The 16104-nt window shown below is 40.1% G+C and overlaps 2 protein-coding genes across 5 annotated transcripts in view; one reads left to right on the top strand and one right to left on the bottom strand.

Moving 5' to 3' along the window:
* Window positions 1-1152: 1152 nt before the first annotated feature.
* Window positions 1153-2221, bottom strand: LOC124804765 (ER membrane protein complex subunit 3). Its single transcript, XM_047265080.1, has one exon. It carries the CDS (start codon window positions 2107-2109, stop codon window positions 1357-1359), a length of 753 nt encoding a protein of 250 aa, XP_047121036.1. The 5' UTR covers window positions 2110-2221; the 3' UTR covers window positions 1153-1356.
* Window positions 2222-2517: 296 nt separating this feature from the next.
* The window catches only part of LOC124804764, a 130885-nt gene continuing 117298 nt past the window's right edge, over window positions 2518-16104 (top strand). For 2 of the 4 annotated variants that reach the window (XM_047265077.1, XM_047265075.1), the window contains exon 1: window positions 2531-2635. In XM_047265077.1, coding sequence (XP_047121033.1) covers window positions 2626-2635 — 10 coding nt within the window. In that variant the 5' untranslated portion in view covers window positions 2531-2625. Of the gene's footprint in view, window positions 2636-2663; window positions 2899-16104 lie in introns of those variants that run through there. The other 2 variants (XM_047265078.1, XM_047265079.1) reach the window with 2 other exon arrangements.

Here is a 16104-nt window from a genome sequence, read left to right as displayed (position 1 = left end):
TTAAACCTAACTAACCTAAGGACATCACACACATCCATGCCCGAGGCAGGATTCGAACCTGCAACCGTAGCAGTTGCGTGGTTCCGGACTGAAGCACCTAGAACCGCTCGGCCACTGCAGCCGGCCACACTTTTAAACCATGTTTCAAAGTCTTTCTGTAGGTTAGGAATAAGAGCAGACCCCTTATTGAACATTATAGCCCTTCATACTTTCTTTTACCATACTGTTTAAACCTTATTCCACTGATGCAGGTTGTTAATGTGGCCCACTACTCCCTTTGATAAAGATAAGATTCCACCCATGCAAGAGTGACGTCACATTTTAGTCTGCCAAATAGAATTTTGTGGCCCATTAGTAAGATCACCGATTATGCCAACAAGATTGTTTCTTAGCTCTGCCAGGAATATGGCTTCCAGTGTAGAGAATCCTTTAAGAGAGCGGAACTGAGAAACAATAAGAGAGTTGGGCTCTTAACCCACCGCCCTCACCCCACCCCAGAATGACTCATCTCATTGTATATGTATACAAAAGCTGTGATCTCCATTTTCATATAAAAAAATAAAAGCAAATTCACTAATCAATTTATGGTGTACTTACTTGATACTGGGAATTACACTTTTTTGTTTGTGATGTGCTTAGTAATAATTACAATCACATTTTGTGCATCAGTAACATTCATGTCAATTGCTCTGATAATACTACTGCTTTCTCTGACAGAATTAAGTTAACTCTGAACATCGTCAAAAAACTGAATAAACGAGTACAAAAGATTCGTATGAAGGTTTCTCTCTCTTACTTACAACAATTAGTGTTGTAGAAGTTCTTGAGCTAATGGTGCATGAGTGTGACAGAACACTGAAAATGGAGTATAGTGCATAGGAATGCAGGCTATTTCAGTTATGAATTCACCCTCATGAGGTCAACTGAGTGGCAGGAATAAAACATATTAATGATTTTGAAAACTTTACAAATCAAATGAACACTTGTATCTGAGAAGCACTTTTTGCTTTCTTTAATTTTGAAGGAGAAAAAGGTCCAACCAAATTGTTACATTATTTTGCCACAAACGAGCTGTTTCTTTGCTGTAGTCTAATTTACTTGAGGTTGTGGACAATTTAAGCTGTCAAGGAAACAAAAGCAACGATTTACAAATTCATTAACATCAATGTGTATTTCAAAGGAATGTCTGTACAACACTAACAACAATAATTTACTACACACTGGTATATTTTCATAAAACTTTTTGGAAAATAAAATTAACAAATACTGCAGTGTTCATGTACATCCGCGGTGCTATGAAAACTTGTCTTTAACTATCATTATTATTCTGCACCTCCGTTGTCGCCAGCGCATAGGTCACGAATCACTTTCTCCGTACGTAACACTCTCTACAAGATCATTCTCTATGTTGCTTAAAGCCCAGTGATGTTCACAAATTTCCAGTGCTTCCCATTCAGCTTTGAAGGCTCCTTTCGGATCTGGCGGCATTGCCATTGCAGCACCCGACATCTGATCTTGAAGGTGGCGTGCTTGATCGGCTGCGTTGTTTTCGCCGAGTACTAAAGTGTAAATGCTCCGCAGTCCAAAAACATTCAGAAAATACCACGAAGCTGATGAAACCCATGATGCGTCTAAACTGACAAGCTCTATACCTCTCTGCAACATTGGCTTGAAACGCAGTGTCAGTGGAAATGGTACCTTGGTAGTGACAAATCCTGAGAACATTAAATTTATCCAACCGCCAATCATTATCATTGGAATTACATTGGTTATATTGCCCTTAAGCATGTCTGTCATCATGCTGGGATCAGTCATCGGATTTTGTGACACAGGAGCTCGCTTTTGAGTTTTGAAGTAACCAGTTTCTTCGTTGTTGAAAAAGTGCCGTCGCATGAGGAACGACTGCTTCGGCAAATATTTTCCGTTTTCTCTCAAAAGTCGTGCTCGTATCATAACTTGACTGTCCTGAACTTGCTGGAGCTCCGGTTTCTTTTGAGACGCCAAAAGAATAGAAACATAGTGCCTCAATACACCAAACAAAAACGTGATAACAACGATCGGCAGAAATACCCAAAATCTTATATTCGAATCTAACACTAGCTCCGCCATGACTGTTTGCAGCTTTGCACCTGCAACAACACATTACTGAGTACAGTACAGTGTACACTATTTATCAATAGTTCTTCCAAAGATATATAAGCAAATTCGTGTTATCGAAATGGATTTGTATAAATTTTGTCCTAAATTATTCTATAAAGACTCATCGAAAACTTAAGTAATTACATTCCTAGAGGTATACAAAAGCTTGCTTTGTGCTTAGTAGGCACTGCAGAAAGATTTCAGTACGTAAGAAATACAATTGTTTCGTATCTTGTAGTCGTGGTGGTTTCTGTACAATTTGAATTTATGAACAATTTCGAAGAAAGTTCTTTTTCTGCGTTTCTACATTCGGCTGAGTTTTCCCTGAGTTTTGTCTTCGATTCGTTGGTGATTAAAAAAAAAACATCATATCTTCGACTTTTCCATGATTCTTTGTTCAGATTTTAAAGTAACGCGCGAAGGTGTTTATTGATGGTTTTGATTATACGTAGAGAAAACTGAATTTTGTTGGTGTATATTATTAACATGGAGCGAGGTTAGTGGTTTACACTGTGTACAATGCTAAGTGTGTAGAAGAATTTTTCGAAGTCCAGAGCAATGCAAGATATACGACGTCCCAAATAACGATGCACACTTTCCACACTACTGTGCTCTATTGTTTATAGCTTTTTGTATGCCTACTGATGTTAAGTTACTGTAAACTACTGTTAGTGGCAATTAGTACTACTCATTCATTATGTAAGCATAAACTGTCATCATGTTCTTCCTATGTAGAACTTTAGGCTACGCTAAAGAACGGTACGTCTTCACAACTAAGATTTCGTCTTTACGTTCGTTCAGTTTTCCAATGAACCAGTCTCTTCAGGCATAACTTCATTGATACTATACCACATTCTGCTTGGTGATTTCGGCGGGAGTGTGATATTGGACTGTTGCCCTCCCTCACTGTAGTCTCGATTGTGGTGATGGACTGATCCGTAACTTAGACCGAGCCTAGGTTGGAAGGTGATATTTGGTTGAGAGTTGGCGAAGCCATGGAATGTGAATTTCAAATTAAGACTGACCAGTAGTATTAAAATTCTTTCCGTGATTTTCGTCATAAAAACTAAAACCGCTAGGTACATTCAAAAAACTTAGCCTACATTAAATAATATAGAAGTCTCCGGCCAGTATTTTTAATCCTATCGTGTACATATTTTGTAGATAAAGTACGATGACTGCAAGGAGGGGCCCACTATGTCGCTTTTACCATGGAATTGATGTATGGTGAAGTGCTGCAACCTATCATTGGGATATTTTTTTCTGTTGTTGGTTTTACAAGACACATTTTAGGCCTATGTAATAGAGAAATGACATTTTCATTATCTGTTCTTAAAATATATTTATTTATTGTGCAACCAGTTTAAGCACCAGTTAGCTTTTGCAAATATGTCTATGGCAGTTGCACATGAGATAGTACTTTTTCTTGATTACTCTCTTGTATGAGCTATCCTAAGAATATTTTATCTTACAGTTACTCAAAACATGTCATAAATAGAGTATTTAGCGAGCAAGACCTTTCCATGGAATTACTACATGCCAAATCTGGATGGTCACATACATTAAAAATGGACGACTTCATCAATCAAGTGATAGAGTTTATTAATGACCAAAGCAAAATATATAATAGATGTTGGTGACATAGGTTTTATGCTTTTCCTCACTACTGAAATTGAAAGAAAGAGAAAAGTGTTGTTATAAATATTAAAAAATTAACATTATTATATATACATACAAACATGTCAAACCATATTCAGAAGGCAATATGTATTGTCTGTTTACTTTCTGTTTTCCTCATACATGAAGGGAAAAAAAATAATTTTATTTATGGTTTAGTTTCCTAGTATTTTACTGTCTCTGTTCTTTCATTTTAAACAGTCATGACCAGTGTGATATGAGGTGACTCTTTCACTGTTAAGTAGCTTTTTAGTGAAAACTATTTCATCTATTAATGTAGCCATTTTGTTTGTCCAGTTCCTGTAAAACCTAAATCATTTTTTGATTTAAGATATGCCTAAGTGTCCATTCTTACAAAAAATATCAAAGTTCTTGTGCAATGTTCTCAATGTGTAATGAAAACTGAGGTAAGCAAACAATAAAATAAAGATTAAGAGAACACACAATCCACTTCTATAACATGACTGAGTGTGGTGAAAATAGACTGACTTCTGATTTTAACTGACATCATTATCAAAACTTTCTTCCCAAAAATTCTTGATGGTGTCATACCATTCTGTTGATGTTCCATGAAGCCCAGTGTGAACTGAACTTTATCTTTTGTGCACATCGCTCTTATCTAGCCACAGCTTTGGCAAGCAAGCCTGTACACATGCAAACAATGTTTTTCAGTTTAACCCCACTTTGAAGCAGATGGGCAATTCCATAGTTACGAGTGTTACATGTACACACCTTAAAACCAGGAAAGATAATGTAAGAAAAAATATTTATTGAATTTAATATTGAAAACTTTTAAGGCTTAAATTATAATTCATGTTAGAAATGTTGATACTGGAATTGTTTTATTGTTCTCCTGGTTATTAATCAAAAAAGTAGTGTTACGGGTGTTACCAAAAGTAGACCTGGCCCCTGTTATGAGTTAGCGAATTCTCTAATTTCTCCAAACTTGATGAAGCTTTTATTCTCGTAAAACAACTTTTAGAGGTATTGCCCCAAATTTTATTCTGAAATATAAATTTTTATTTTTTTGGACATCATAACTCTATATATATATATATATATATATATTTTTTGCTGTTACGGGTGTTACATTAAATGTTAAGGGTGTTACATAGATGCATCAGATTTGATTCTTGAAGAAATAAATCTACCTCTTACAATTGCATAAAAAGAAAAGTAGGCCTATTGTAGTTTATTTAAGTACAACTAGGCCAAGATATTGTTACTTACTTAACATTTACCTCATTTTGTAGGCCTAATAAATTTATGACAAAAGTGTTTTCTTATTATTATTGATAGGTTTAAAAACTTCATTTAATAATCTTTTTCAGTAACATCCAACTCAAAATTGAACTCATAGTACAAACGATTACCTTGCTGTTTGATTTCTGGTGTTGTTACCTTAGGTAGTACTTGACTGAATTTCACAAAACAAATATCAGTTTCATCTAGTTTAAAAGGTGTTTTACTTTTTCCTATTGACTTCAGAAGCATTATTTTCACATCCTCCTCTTCAGCAACCTCACTCTGGCAGATTCCCAAGTAACGGTATCGAATTTTGGATAGGGTTGGCTACTTTTAGTCACTTGGAATGTCAACCAAGACAAATAACCCAAATTTTAAATCAGACTTTTCAATTTTATTATTTAGGCTTAACTCTCAAGCACTTCCAATATTGTCTTGTGATTCAGATAGTGAAACAGTCTCCTGATCAGAATCATCAGAACTGCACACTTCATAGAAGTTTATGCATCTTTTTGCATGTAGGCCTAATGTTTTAGTTTTGGCCTCCTCAGTGATAAATACTGACACCCTTGTCATTAATGACTCTGCTGTTTTTGAAACCAGCAAATCGATGGCAGCCCTGGATTTGAGGAAACGCTTGTAAATTTTTCCACCTTTCATCCAAAATAGGAATGTTGTGCTCCACTGTTATCTTATCAACCCATAGTACCTTAATTTTAGAAAAATTCTTCAGAGTGTAGTCATAAAAGTCAATTGTGTTATTAATAATAACTTTCCTAGATCTAACAGCTGTCCACACGCTCCTCTTCAGTGCACCTCCAATGCCATCCATGGCTCCTTTACCATGTGAACTGGCAAAAAAGTTCCACTTAACTGGCAATCCAAAGTCTCTCTCAAAATAACATAGATTGGACGAAGTATATTTATTTTTGAACTGCCCAGCACAGTTGGCAGAAAATATAAAAATTCTTTTAACTTTAGGAAAAGCTTTTCTAATCTCCATTATAACAGTTTTAAGAAAAGTCCATACACAATATATTGTGTGTGAAAGGTCGTTACTGGTGACTGCATAGGACCTGACTTCATGATTTGCAAACCAAATGCAGAAAGTGCAAATAGTTACTTGTGAATGCGCCCATTGTGCACTCTGTACCTCATCTTGTGAAATTAGCGCATAATTATCTGCAAAGTCCAGTTGAAGAACACATTCTTCAACGCCAAGGCTGTTTTTCTTTCCTTGGAAGAAATCACTCTGCTTTATCTTCACGTAGCAATGTTTTTTTAAACTGAGGCAATTTGTCAACCAGTGATGCTAAGGCATAATCGCAGCTCCCTGAATTTTCACTAAGACAAGGACGATGTTTCGCATCGTTTTCCCATTGCTTCCAGACAATTTTTTTAGTTAAGTCAAAGTCTTCTGGGATAAATTTGCTCAATTTAATTTGACATTCCTGGCATGACCCTAAAACACAGTCTTCGTTCTGTGAATTACAACTTAATTCGTTCAATAATTCCTTGTGATTGCTTGGAACAGATGGAACAGCTTTGCTCAAAGACTCAAGTATGCTTATGAAATTGTAGTGGTACTTACACATACATACATTATGTGGTGTATATGATGATAGGAGAACAAAAGGTGGTCGCAGTGAATAAAACTTGGACTTTCCTACAGAAATATCTGGATGGAGTTTTTTTTGAATTCCTCGTAAACCTCTCCTACAGTCAGAAGTAAGCGACACTTTTGGAATTTCTGTTTTCATTCTCCCTTTTTCATACAGTTACAAGATCTTTATGCCCAGGAGCTTGGCGGCTTATGTTGTCCCTAGTGAAGAACTCGTGAATTTTTAGTTTTTCCTCTTCACTTAAGACTGGAGTTCTGGAATGTTTTGTATAACATATGAAAGTTTCAGAGCCAATTATATCGGAAACTATCTTTTTAATAACAGCAGATTTTTTACTGGGGCTTATTGGAAGTACCCTTTGGTTATAATTTAAATGCAGGGCCTAGGCCTACTAGAGATGAAGGTGGCATTAAACCTTCCAAATCAAGTTACGGGTGTTACGCATGTGTTAAGTAACACCCGAAACAAAAATTAGTAACACCCGTAACAGCTCTAAGAGTGTTAAATAAGATTCCAAAATGCCATGTAATGGTATGATATTGTAAAACATGTGCATAACCTCACTTTTACAGAAAGGCATTGTACAGAACAAATTTACTAGATTACAAATTAAACTTTTGTGTCTTTTTTGTTACGGGTGTTACAAGCTGCACATATATTATAAAACTAACAAAATAAAGAAATGCAATTAGCTCATCACAACAAAACGAATTATTATGAGCTACAACAATGTTGACTTCAATATTCTTTGCAACAATAGAACAATCAGCCATAGATAACACAACTAATACTCATCTGGAAATAGCATAAAACATACCTCTCTGTGGTGCCATAGAGTAGTGCACTTTAAACACTCAGTGAAGGTAGAAATTTAATTTTTTCATATTCATGATTATTTTGCAATGAACAAATGTACTTTTAACTTGGCATTTTTAAGGTTGTATTTGTAATATTGTCATTTTAATTTTTTTGTCACAAAGTCTCTTTAACGTGGAATGACCTAGATGCTTTTTGTGTTTGTGCATTTTGAGAGTAGTGAGTATGGCCACAAATGCAAACAAAGCAGTCCTGCCCTTGACTGGAACACTGTTTAAAGAAGAAGAAGAAGAAGAAGAAAGAAAAAAGAAAATATACTACAGGAAATATTGCTCTCAGAACCTGATTACGCTAATTTTCTTCAAATGTGCAATGAAACTATTTAAAACTTGTTAAGTCCCTCCTAAATGAGCAAACTTGCCTGTCAAGATAGCAGGTCAATTTAACCTTACTTTTGAAGCAGACACTTTCTGTGTATGCTGTATTTTGGCACTATTGGGAATGGCTGCAAATGCACATAAAGCATCTCTAACATTGCCTCTGGCACTTTGTGTAAAGAAAAACAAAATGAGACACTGGTCCTGGGAATGGTTTAAAATGAGAAATATACAATTGGAAACCTGTTAACAGAAATGTTTCACTCGGTCTCTGATGATTACATCAACATTCTGTGGATGGACAGTGAAATGTTTAATAATTTGTTTAGTGTTACTTCACCCTCACACTGAAAGAGAGGACGCAAGTATGAGAAATTCTCTTCTACTTGATCATCTGACAGGCTACCTCTGGGTCCCGGGTTCGATTCCCGGCCAGGTTGTGGTTTTTCTCTGCCCGGGAACTGGGTGTTTGTGTTGTCCTCACCATTCCATCGTCATTCATGGAAATGGCTAGATTGGGAATGTGTATGGGCACTGATGACAACGTAGTTGAGTGCCCCTCAAACCAATCATCATCATCATCATCTAATGACAGGTAATTAAAATACTGCAACCTGGGAACAATGCCCACATCACCCACGGAAGAACTGACGAACTTTGATTTTTTTAATATCATTCCACTCCAGTTGTATGTCACTGTATGCGTAAAATATTTTGTTCATAACTTCTTCATGGTGATATATGGCTGCAAAACATGTGGTACCTCTACCATCGTGGTAATTGTGAGTGCCATTTTGTTTTTAAATTTGATCGTATTTTCATAGTAGTGGAAACGGTACAGTGAGATAAACCGTAATAAAACAATTTTTCACTAAATGTATGCGGTGAAACATCAACACAAACAACGTCTGCCATCTTGTCAAACTTTGTCAATCAAAATTTCTCACAAACATGTCAAACATGATCTACGCTTCCTCCCGGGGGCTCACCGCTCTTTGGCGGGTTTGTGCTTGGCTACACGGGGCCCCAGCCTTTGCAGTATCTTTTCCCTTCCGTGCTGCATGTCTATCCTCATGCTATTCCTTTTCCCCTCCCTTGGAACACGTGTGGGGTGTTTTCAGGAATGTCTTCGGCATTTTCTGTAGCTGACATAAAAGAGTCTCACCATTGTTTTTTGTTCCTTTTTTCTTTCTTCGTTCACCTTCTCCTATCCTTTCTCCATTTCGGTGTTTCAGGTTCCTCTCTTTGTTGCCCTGGGTCGACAGGTAGGATTCACACGTACTCCCGGTACAGGCCAGGCCCAGGCCCGGAGAGAGGTGATTGCCTGAGCTGCTATCTTCCCAAATTGCTGATTGGTCCTTCTGTCACATTCGGGAGGTGTAACCTGAGGTGTGAAAGTCACCTACCGTGCATAAGCCCACCTCTGAGGGATGAGAGGGGGCAGTTGGAAGGAGCACGCCATAGGAGGTGGCAATCACAGGGAATTTTCTTGCAACAAGCCAGTCATCATGTTCGCTGTCAACTTCTACCAAACGTAAATGGAATGAAGCTCCTGATTCAAAGACCCTCCCAGCTGCACCGCTGTTCTTTGTTTCACGTACTGAAGACGGTTAGTGCTTTTCAATAATAAATCTGTTTCTTATTCAGAAAGGTGTTGATGCAGTTGCTGGCCTTGTGGAAGCCTGTTCTTGATTACGCAGTGGGACTTTGCTTTTGGAGACTACTTTTGATTCTAAAGCACAACTACTGCTTGCCGCTTTGCTTCTCTGTGGCTGTCCAGTTCATGTCAAGGCTCAGAGAACTCTGAATTCTTCCCGTAGTGTTATTTGCACAAGGCTGGTTGATGATCTGACAGAGGCAGAAATCCAAACATTTGTCTCTGATCAGGGTGTCATTGCAGTCCATCGGGTGATCAAAAAGGTAGATGCATCCTTGGTGCCCTCACAACTCTTTTTCTCACTTTTGATAGAGTGATGCTTCCATCCAAGATCAAAGCCGGTTATGAAGTTAGCACAGTCCGACCATACATTTTGAACCCGATGGGCTGCTACCAGTGTCATCGTTTCAACCACATTTGATTGTCCTGTTGAGACCCAGCCAATTGTGTAACCTGTAGTAGGGATGCTTGTGACGATGATTGTCCACCTCCTCCTCCCCACTGTATCAACTGCAATGGTGATCATGCTGCCTCGTTTTGAGACTGTCCCATGTATCTCAATGAGCAGGCCGACCACGAGATCTGGGCAAACAAAAAAAGTGCCTTACCTGGTCACTCTCAGGTTATTGGCTAGTTGCAAGCCCTGCATTTTACCATTCGGCACTAACAGTACTGTTCTTGCTACATCTCACTCTATGAAGGACATGGCCACACAGACATACAACCTCAAATTCAGCACTGCCGTTGTGAAATCTCCTAGTGTCATGGTATCATCACTGTCTCCTCCTCAAACTATGCAACAAGCCACCAGACTTTCTGCTCAAGGGGCAAAGTCACCAATGGGCTGGAAAGGACAGAGAGACTACTCCTGTGAAGACTTGCTACATTCCCCCAGCAGACAAACATTTGAGTCTTTCTCTGCCAGCTGGAAAGGCTCCAAGAAGTTAAACAAAGGCAAACAGTTTTCTCCTTTGCAGACTCAGAGATCCTCCTCGACGCTGTCACCACGTAATACCCTCTCCCGGCCGACCTCCGTGTCGCCGGTGTGCACTACCAACAATTTTTCTGCCCTGGACTCTGCAGATTGACAGAAAAAGAATGCCAACGCCTCTGTAGATCTCATAGAGCAGTATCCTCCAGCCTCTGCATTCTGTAGCAGTGAGTCTTGAAGGCTGATACCTGGCAGCCACCAAGGTGACACCCCTCAGTTTTGCCTTCTTCCCTTTCTTGTTAGGACTCGCTTTCAATGGTATGTTTGTGGCTCTCAATCAAACAAAGAGGATTTACAGCTGCTCTTAGAATCGCAGCATCCACTTGTTTTCTGCCTCCAGGAAACAAAATTTCTTCCCGGTCTATTTTGACCGCCCACCCTATGACCTCACCCAACCCTGCAACCCCCTTCCCCCCCCCCCCCCCCCCCCAACCCTGCAACCCCCCCCCCCCTCCACCCCCTTCTCCCGGAGGACGCCATTCCACCTTGTGGGAGAGTCATGCTGGTCATACAGAATGATGTTCATAGTCAACTCATCTCCCTGACTACCAGGCTTCAAGCTATTGCAGTTCACCTTTTCCTTCCTCTCTTGACCTTTCCTTTTGCACCGTTTACATCCCTCCAGCATTCAATGTCACCATGGTAGACTTCCTCCAGCTTACCGGGCAGCTATCTCACCCCTTTCTGCGTCTCGGTGACTTTAATGTGCTCGACTAGAACCTCTCTGAGAGGTGCCCTCTTGGCTGACCTCCTTAATCAACTTAACCTCCTCTGCCTTAACACAAGAGCACCCACATTCCTTTGACTCCATGCACACCTATTCCCATTTGGACCTATCCTTCTGCACTGCTCAGCTTGCCCATCGTCTTGAGTGGTCCTTTCTCTCTGACACGTAGACGAGCGACCATTTCCTGTGTGCTATCTGATTGCTGGCTCATATCCCACCTATGTGCACACCCAATTGGCAGCTTTCTAACGCCGACTGGAGGCTTTTCTCCTCCCTGGCAACCTTCGACAAACAACATTTTCCCTGTTGTGATGACCAGGTAGAATATCTTACAAACATTATCCTTACTGCTGCTGAATGTTCCATTCCTCGCAGTTCCTCTTTACCATGCCATGTCCCAGTCCCTTGGTGGACTGACGCGTGCCGCAACGCAATTTGCACATGGAGACATGCTCTTTGCATTATTAACTGTCATCCTACGATGCAAAATGCATTCATTATGAACAGTTGCGCGCTCAGTGTCATTGCATGCTTCAGAATAGCAAAAAACTCGGTGGATTTCATTCTCTAGTTCTTTTAACAGTTGCATTCCCTCTTCTGTCATGTGGGTCAACCTCTGGTGGCTCTGTGGGACCAATATCCATTCCCCAATTTCTGGCATGACAGTAGCAGACAATGTCATAGTAAACTCTGTTGCTATCTCCAACACATTGGGCTGCCATTTTGTGGAGATTTCGAGCTCCTCCCACTGTTGCCGTGCCTTCCTCCATTGGAAACGAATGGAGGAGGCTCGAGTGATACCCTTCTCTTCTCAGAATTGTGAGTGCAACAATGTTACCTTTACTGTGAGGGAGCTGGATCATGCTCTCACTTCATCCTGATCCTCTGCCCCAGGCCAGACAGTGTTCACATTCAGATGTTGCAGTACCTTTCTCTCCACTTTCTGCTTCATATGTACATCCACACCTGGGCAGAGGGCATGTTTCACAAACACTGGCGGGAAGCCGCTGTCATACCCACATGTAAGCCCAGTAAGAACAAGCAGCTTCCTTTGAACTACAGCCCCATTTCTCTCACCAGCTGTGATTGCAGGGTGATGGAATGCAGTTGACCATCTCGTTACTTCGTCCATCCATATCATGAATGGTTTTCTGCGGAAATCACAGACTGTGGCCGAGTTATACTATTTGGAGAAAGCCTAAGACACCTGTTGGAGGACTGGTATCCTCCATACTCTCTACATGTGGGGCTTCCATGGCCGCATGCCCCATTAGCTTCAGGAATTTTTAAAATACCAAGTTTTCAGGGTCCGTGTGGGTTCTCCCTTGTCGGACAACTTTATCCAGGAAAATGGTGTGCCTCAGGGTTCGGTCCTGAGTGTTGTCCTCTTTGCTATTGCCATTAACTCTATAATGCCCAGTATCCCGCCGGGTATCTCTGGTTCCATTTTCATTGACTAGTTTGCCATCTATTGCAGTTCTCCATGGACTTGTCCATTGAGCGGGGTCTTCAGCGGTGTCTTGATTGTCTTTACTCATGGAGCATTGACAATGGCTTTCATTTTCCCACTGACAAAACCATTTGTATGAATTTATGATGGCACAGTTGGTGTCTTACACTGTCTTGACATCTTTGGCTTGTTGCGCTTCCATTCACTGAAACTATGAAATTCCTGAGGCTGATGCTCGATAGGAAACTTTTTTGGTCCTCCCATATGTCTTACCTGGCAGCCTGCTGTATGTGGTCACTCAGTGTCCTACGTATCCTCAGTGGTACTTCCTGGGGAGTAGACCGAACCACCCTCCTCTGGTTGTACCAGTCCCTTGTCTGTTCGAAAGTAGACTGTGGTTGTTTTGTTTGTGCATCTGCACATCCATCTCTCTTACACCGTCTTAATACAATCCACCATTGTGGCATCCATTTGGCCACTGGTGCCTTTTACACGAGCCTGGTTGAGAGCCTGTATGCAGAAGCTACCGAACTACCGCTGTTATACCGCCGTGATTTTCTCCTCAGCATATATGTGTGCCGTTTGTCTGCCATGCATAGCCACCCATCCTTCTTTGATGATCCTCTGATCGCCATTATGGCACACGGTCCTCTTCTTTGTTACCTCCTGGAGTTCATTTTGGCTCGTGATCTGGCAGCTTAACTTCATGCTACCTGCTATTTTCCCGATGCATGTGAACCTTTCACAACCTTTGTTTTGTGAAGGGGCCCTTGTTCACCTTGGCCTTGTAGTCTTAACCTCGCACACATCACTATTAAAATTCTCCATCTCTGCACAAGTTTTGTAAGCTTTGAGAGGCGTAAGATTGTTGGCTGCAGTTCTTGAGTGTAGGGGTACATTCTTATGGCTGAAATTTTGACTTACAGGGTTCGAGATGACTAAATACCTGATGAAGTACTATATCATGTGATCAAAAGTATCCAGGCATCCCCAAAAACATACGTTTTTTTATATTGGGTGCATTGTGCTGCCACCCACTGTCAGGTACTCCACATCAGCGACCTCAGAGGTCATTAATTAGACATCTGAGAAAGCAGAATGGGGCGCATCCGGAACTCATGGACTTCGGACGGGGCCAGATGATTGGGTGTCACTCGTGTAATATGTCTGTACATGAGATTTCCACACTCCTAAACATCCCTAGGTCTACTGTTTCTAATGTGATAGTGAAGTGGAAACGTGAAGGGACACGTACAGCACAAAAGCGTACAGGCGGACCTCATCTGTTGACTGACAGAGACCACTGACAGTTGAAGAGGGGTGTAATGTGTTATAGGCAAACTGCATCAGGATCCCCTGCAAGTACTATGACAGTTAGCAGCTGCTCATAAGTTGCACATCACGCCGGTAAATGCCAAACAACGCCTTGCTTGGTGTAAGGAGCGTAAACATGGGACGATTGAACAATGGAAGAACATGTGGAGTGACGAATCGCGGTACACAATGTGGCGATCAGATGGCAGGGTGTGGTTACGGCGAAGGCCCGGTGAATGTCATCTGCCAGCGTGTGTATTGCCAGCAGTAAAATTCGGAGGTGGTGGTGTTATGGTGTGGTCGTGTTTTTCTTGAAGGGGACTTGCATCCTTTGTTGTTTTGTGTGGCACTATCACAGCACAGGCCTACATTGATGTTTTAAGCACCTTCTTGCTTCCCACTGTTGAAGAGCAATTCGGAAATGGCAATTGCATCTTTCAACACGATCGAGCACCTGTTCATAATGCACTGGATGGAATGGTTACACAACAGTAACATCCTTGCAATGGACTGTCCTGCACAGAGTCCTAACCTGAATACTATACTACACCTTTGGGATGTTTTGGAATGCTGACTTCGATACCTCTCCTCAGCGCAGCACTCTGTGAAGAATGGGCTGACATTCGCCAAGAAACCTTCCAGCACATGATTGAAGATATGTCTAAGAGAATGGAAGCTGTCACCAAGGCTAAGGGTGGGCCAACACCATATTGAATTCCAGAATTAGTGATGGAGGGTGCCACGAACTTGTAAGTCAATTTCAGCCAGGTGCCCGGATACTTTTGATCACATAGTATATCTGTTGTTATGATTTTCTTTTATGTAATCCCATACTTCTACATCACACCGACTTTACAATTTTCACTTCAAAAAACAAATTACATTGTTGTTGACAAGATTAGAAAAATACATGCGTTTCCATAAGAGGCATGACCACTACTGCTTACATTCTGTGGTACTCACAATATTCCAAAGAGCTTACAAACTTTTTTGACCACCAAGTTATAACATTATTTTATAAATGAATCCAAAAATAACTTTATTAATTAGCATTAGGTTGTACAATTAATAATACGAATTTTAAGTATGCCAGATATTTCATAATTTCAAATATTTCTGCTAGAAGAATAATTTTAGTTGTATCGATTGTAACAACTTAATTTCTTTTTATACATTTTAGCCTGAAATAAATTACATCATATGCACAATCAAATGAAATTCTTTCAGTGAAACATCCGAGAATGTTCATCTATACCAGATTTGGGATTAATGCTGGTATCGACTACTATTAAAAAAAAGTTATGTTAGAAGAGGGTGTCCTATTACAATATCCCACTCACGAAGCTTGGAAACAGGGTGTTGACAACATTTTGTGACAGATTACAGGATTTGCCAAATGGTATACATAATGATGCACAGGATAGCATATAGATGTATAGAAGTATCTGATGCATAAAATACTATAGAAAACTTAAGAAAAATATCTAGTACACAAGTCATAATCTATACATATATCAGGATATGGCATTCAGATTTTTCAGTTCTGTGGAACATACTGTCACAAGACAACTAACACAAGGCCAAAACTACAACATTACACCACTAAACTGTAGAAATAAATACAGAGGTAATGTAAGTTTACATCCGTACAATCAAACCTTCAAAATCTTCAAAAGAGAGGAGAACAATTTCAGAGCCTTAAGTGTACGACAAGTGAGCTGACTCGAAAAACTCACAATGGTGGATACAGACCAGAAGAATATACTCAGTCATGAGTAGGAATAAATAATCCACATAAACCACAATATTCAAGGATATGTTGACTCACGAGAGAACAAAATAATGCAAAAATATTACGGTTCTAGCTTACAATGTGGGAACTGACCCATGAATCCAAACCACACCAGGTACAGACCAGCAAAAAAAAAAAAAAAAAAAAAGGTTGTATGCTCTCCTAAAGTACGCACACACAGTCGGGATGACCAGGGGTACCCAAAACAGAGCTAAGTATGAGTCTGTCCACAACTCATGTTCCGATCAGATACAATATTGCAATACTCGTGATAAATACAGGTAAACAGAGTCATAA

This window comes from Schistocerca piceifrons, chromosome 7 (genome assembly GCF_021461385.2).
Source record: "Schistocerca piceifrons isolate TAMUIC-IGC-003096 chromosome 7, iqSchPice1.1, whole genome shotgun sequence".
Classification (NCBI taxonomy): Eukaryota; Metazoa; Arthropoda; class Insecta; order Orthoptera; family Acrididae; genus Schistocerca; species Schistocerca piceifrons.
The sequence above is the reverse complement of the archived record's forward strand: the minus strand, read 5'-3'. Positions and strand labels throughout refer to the sequence as shown.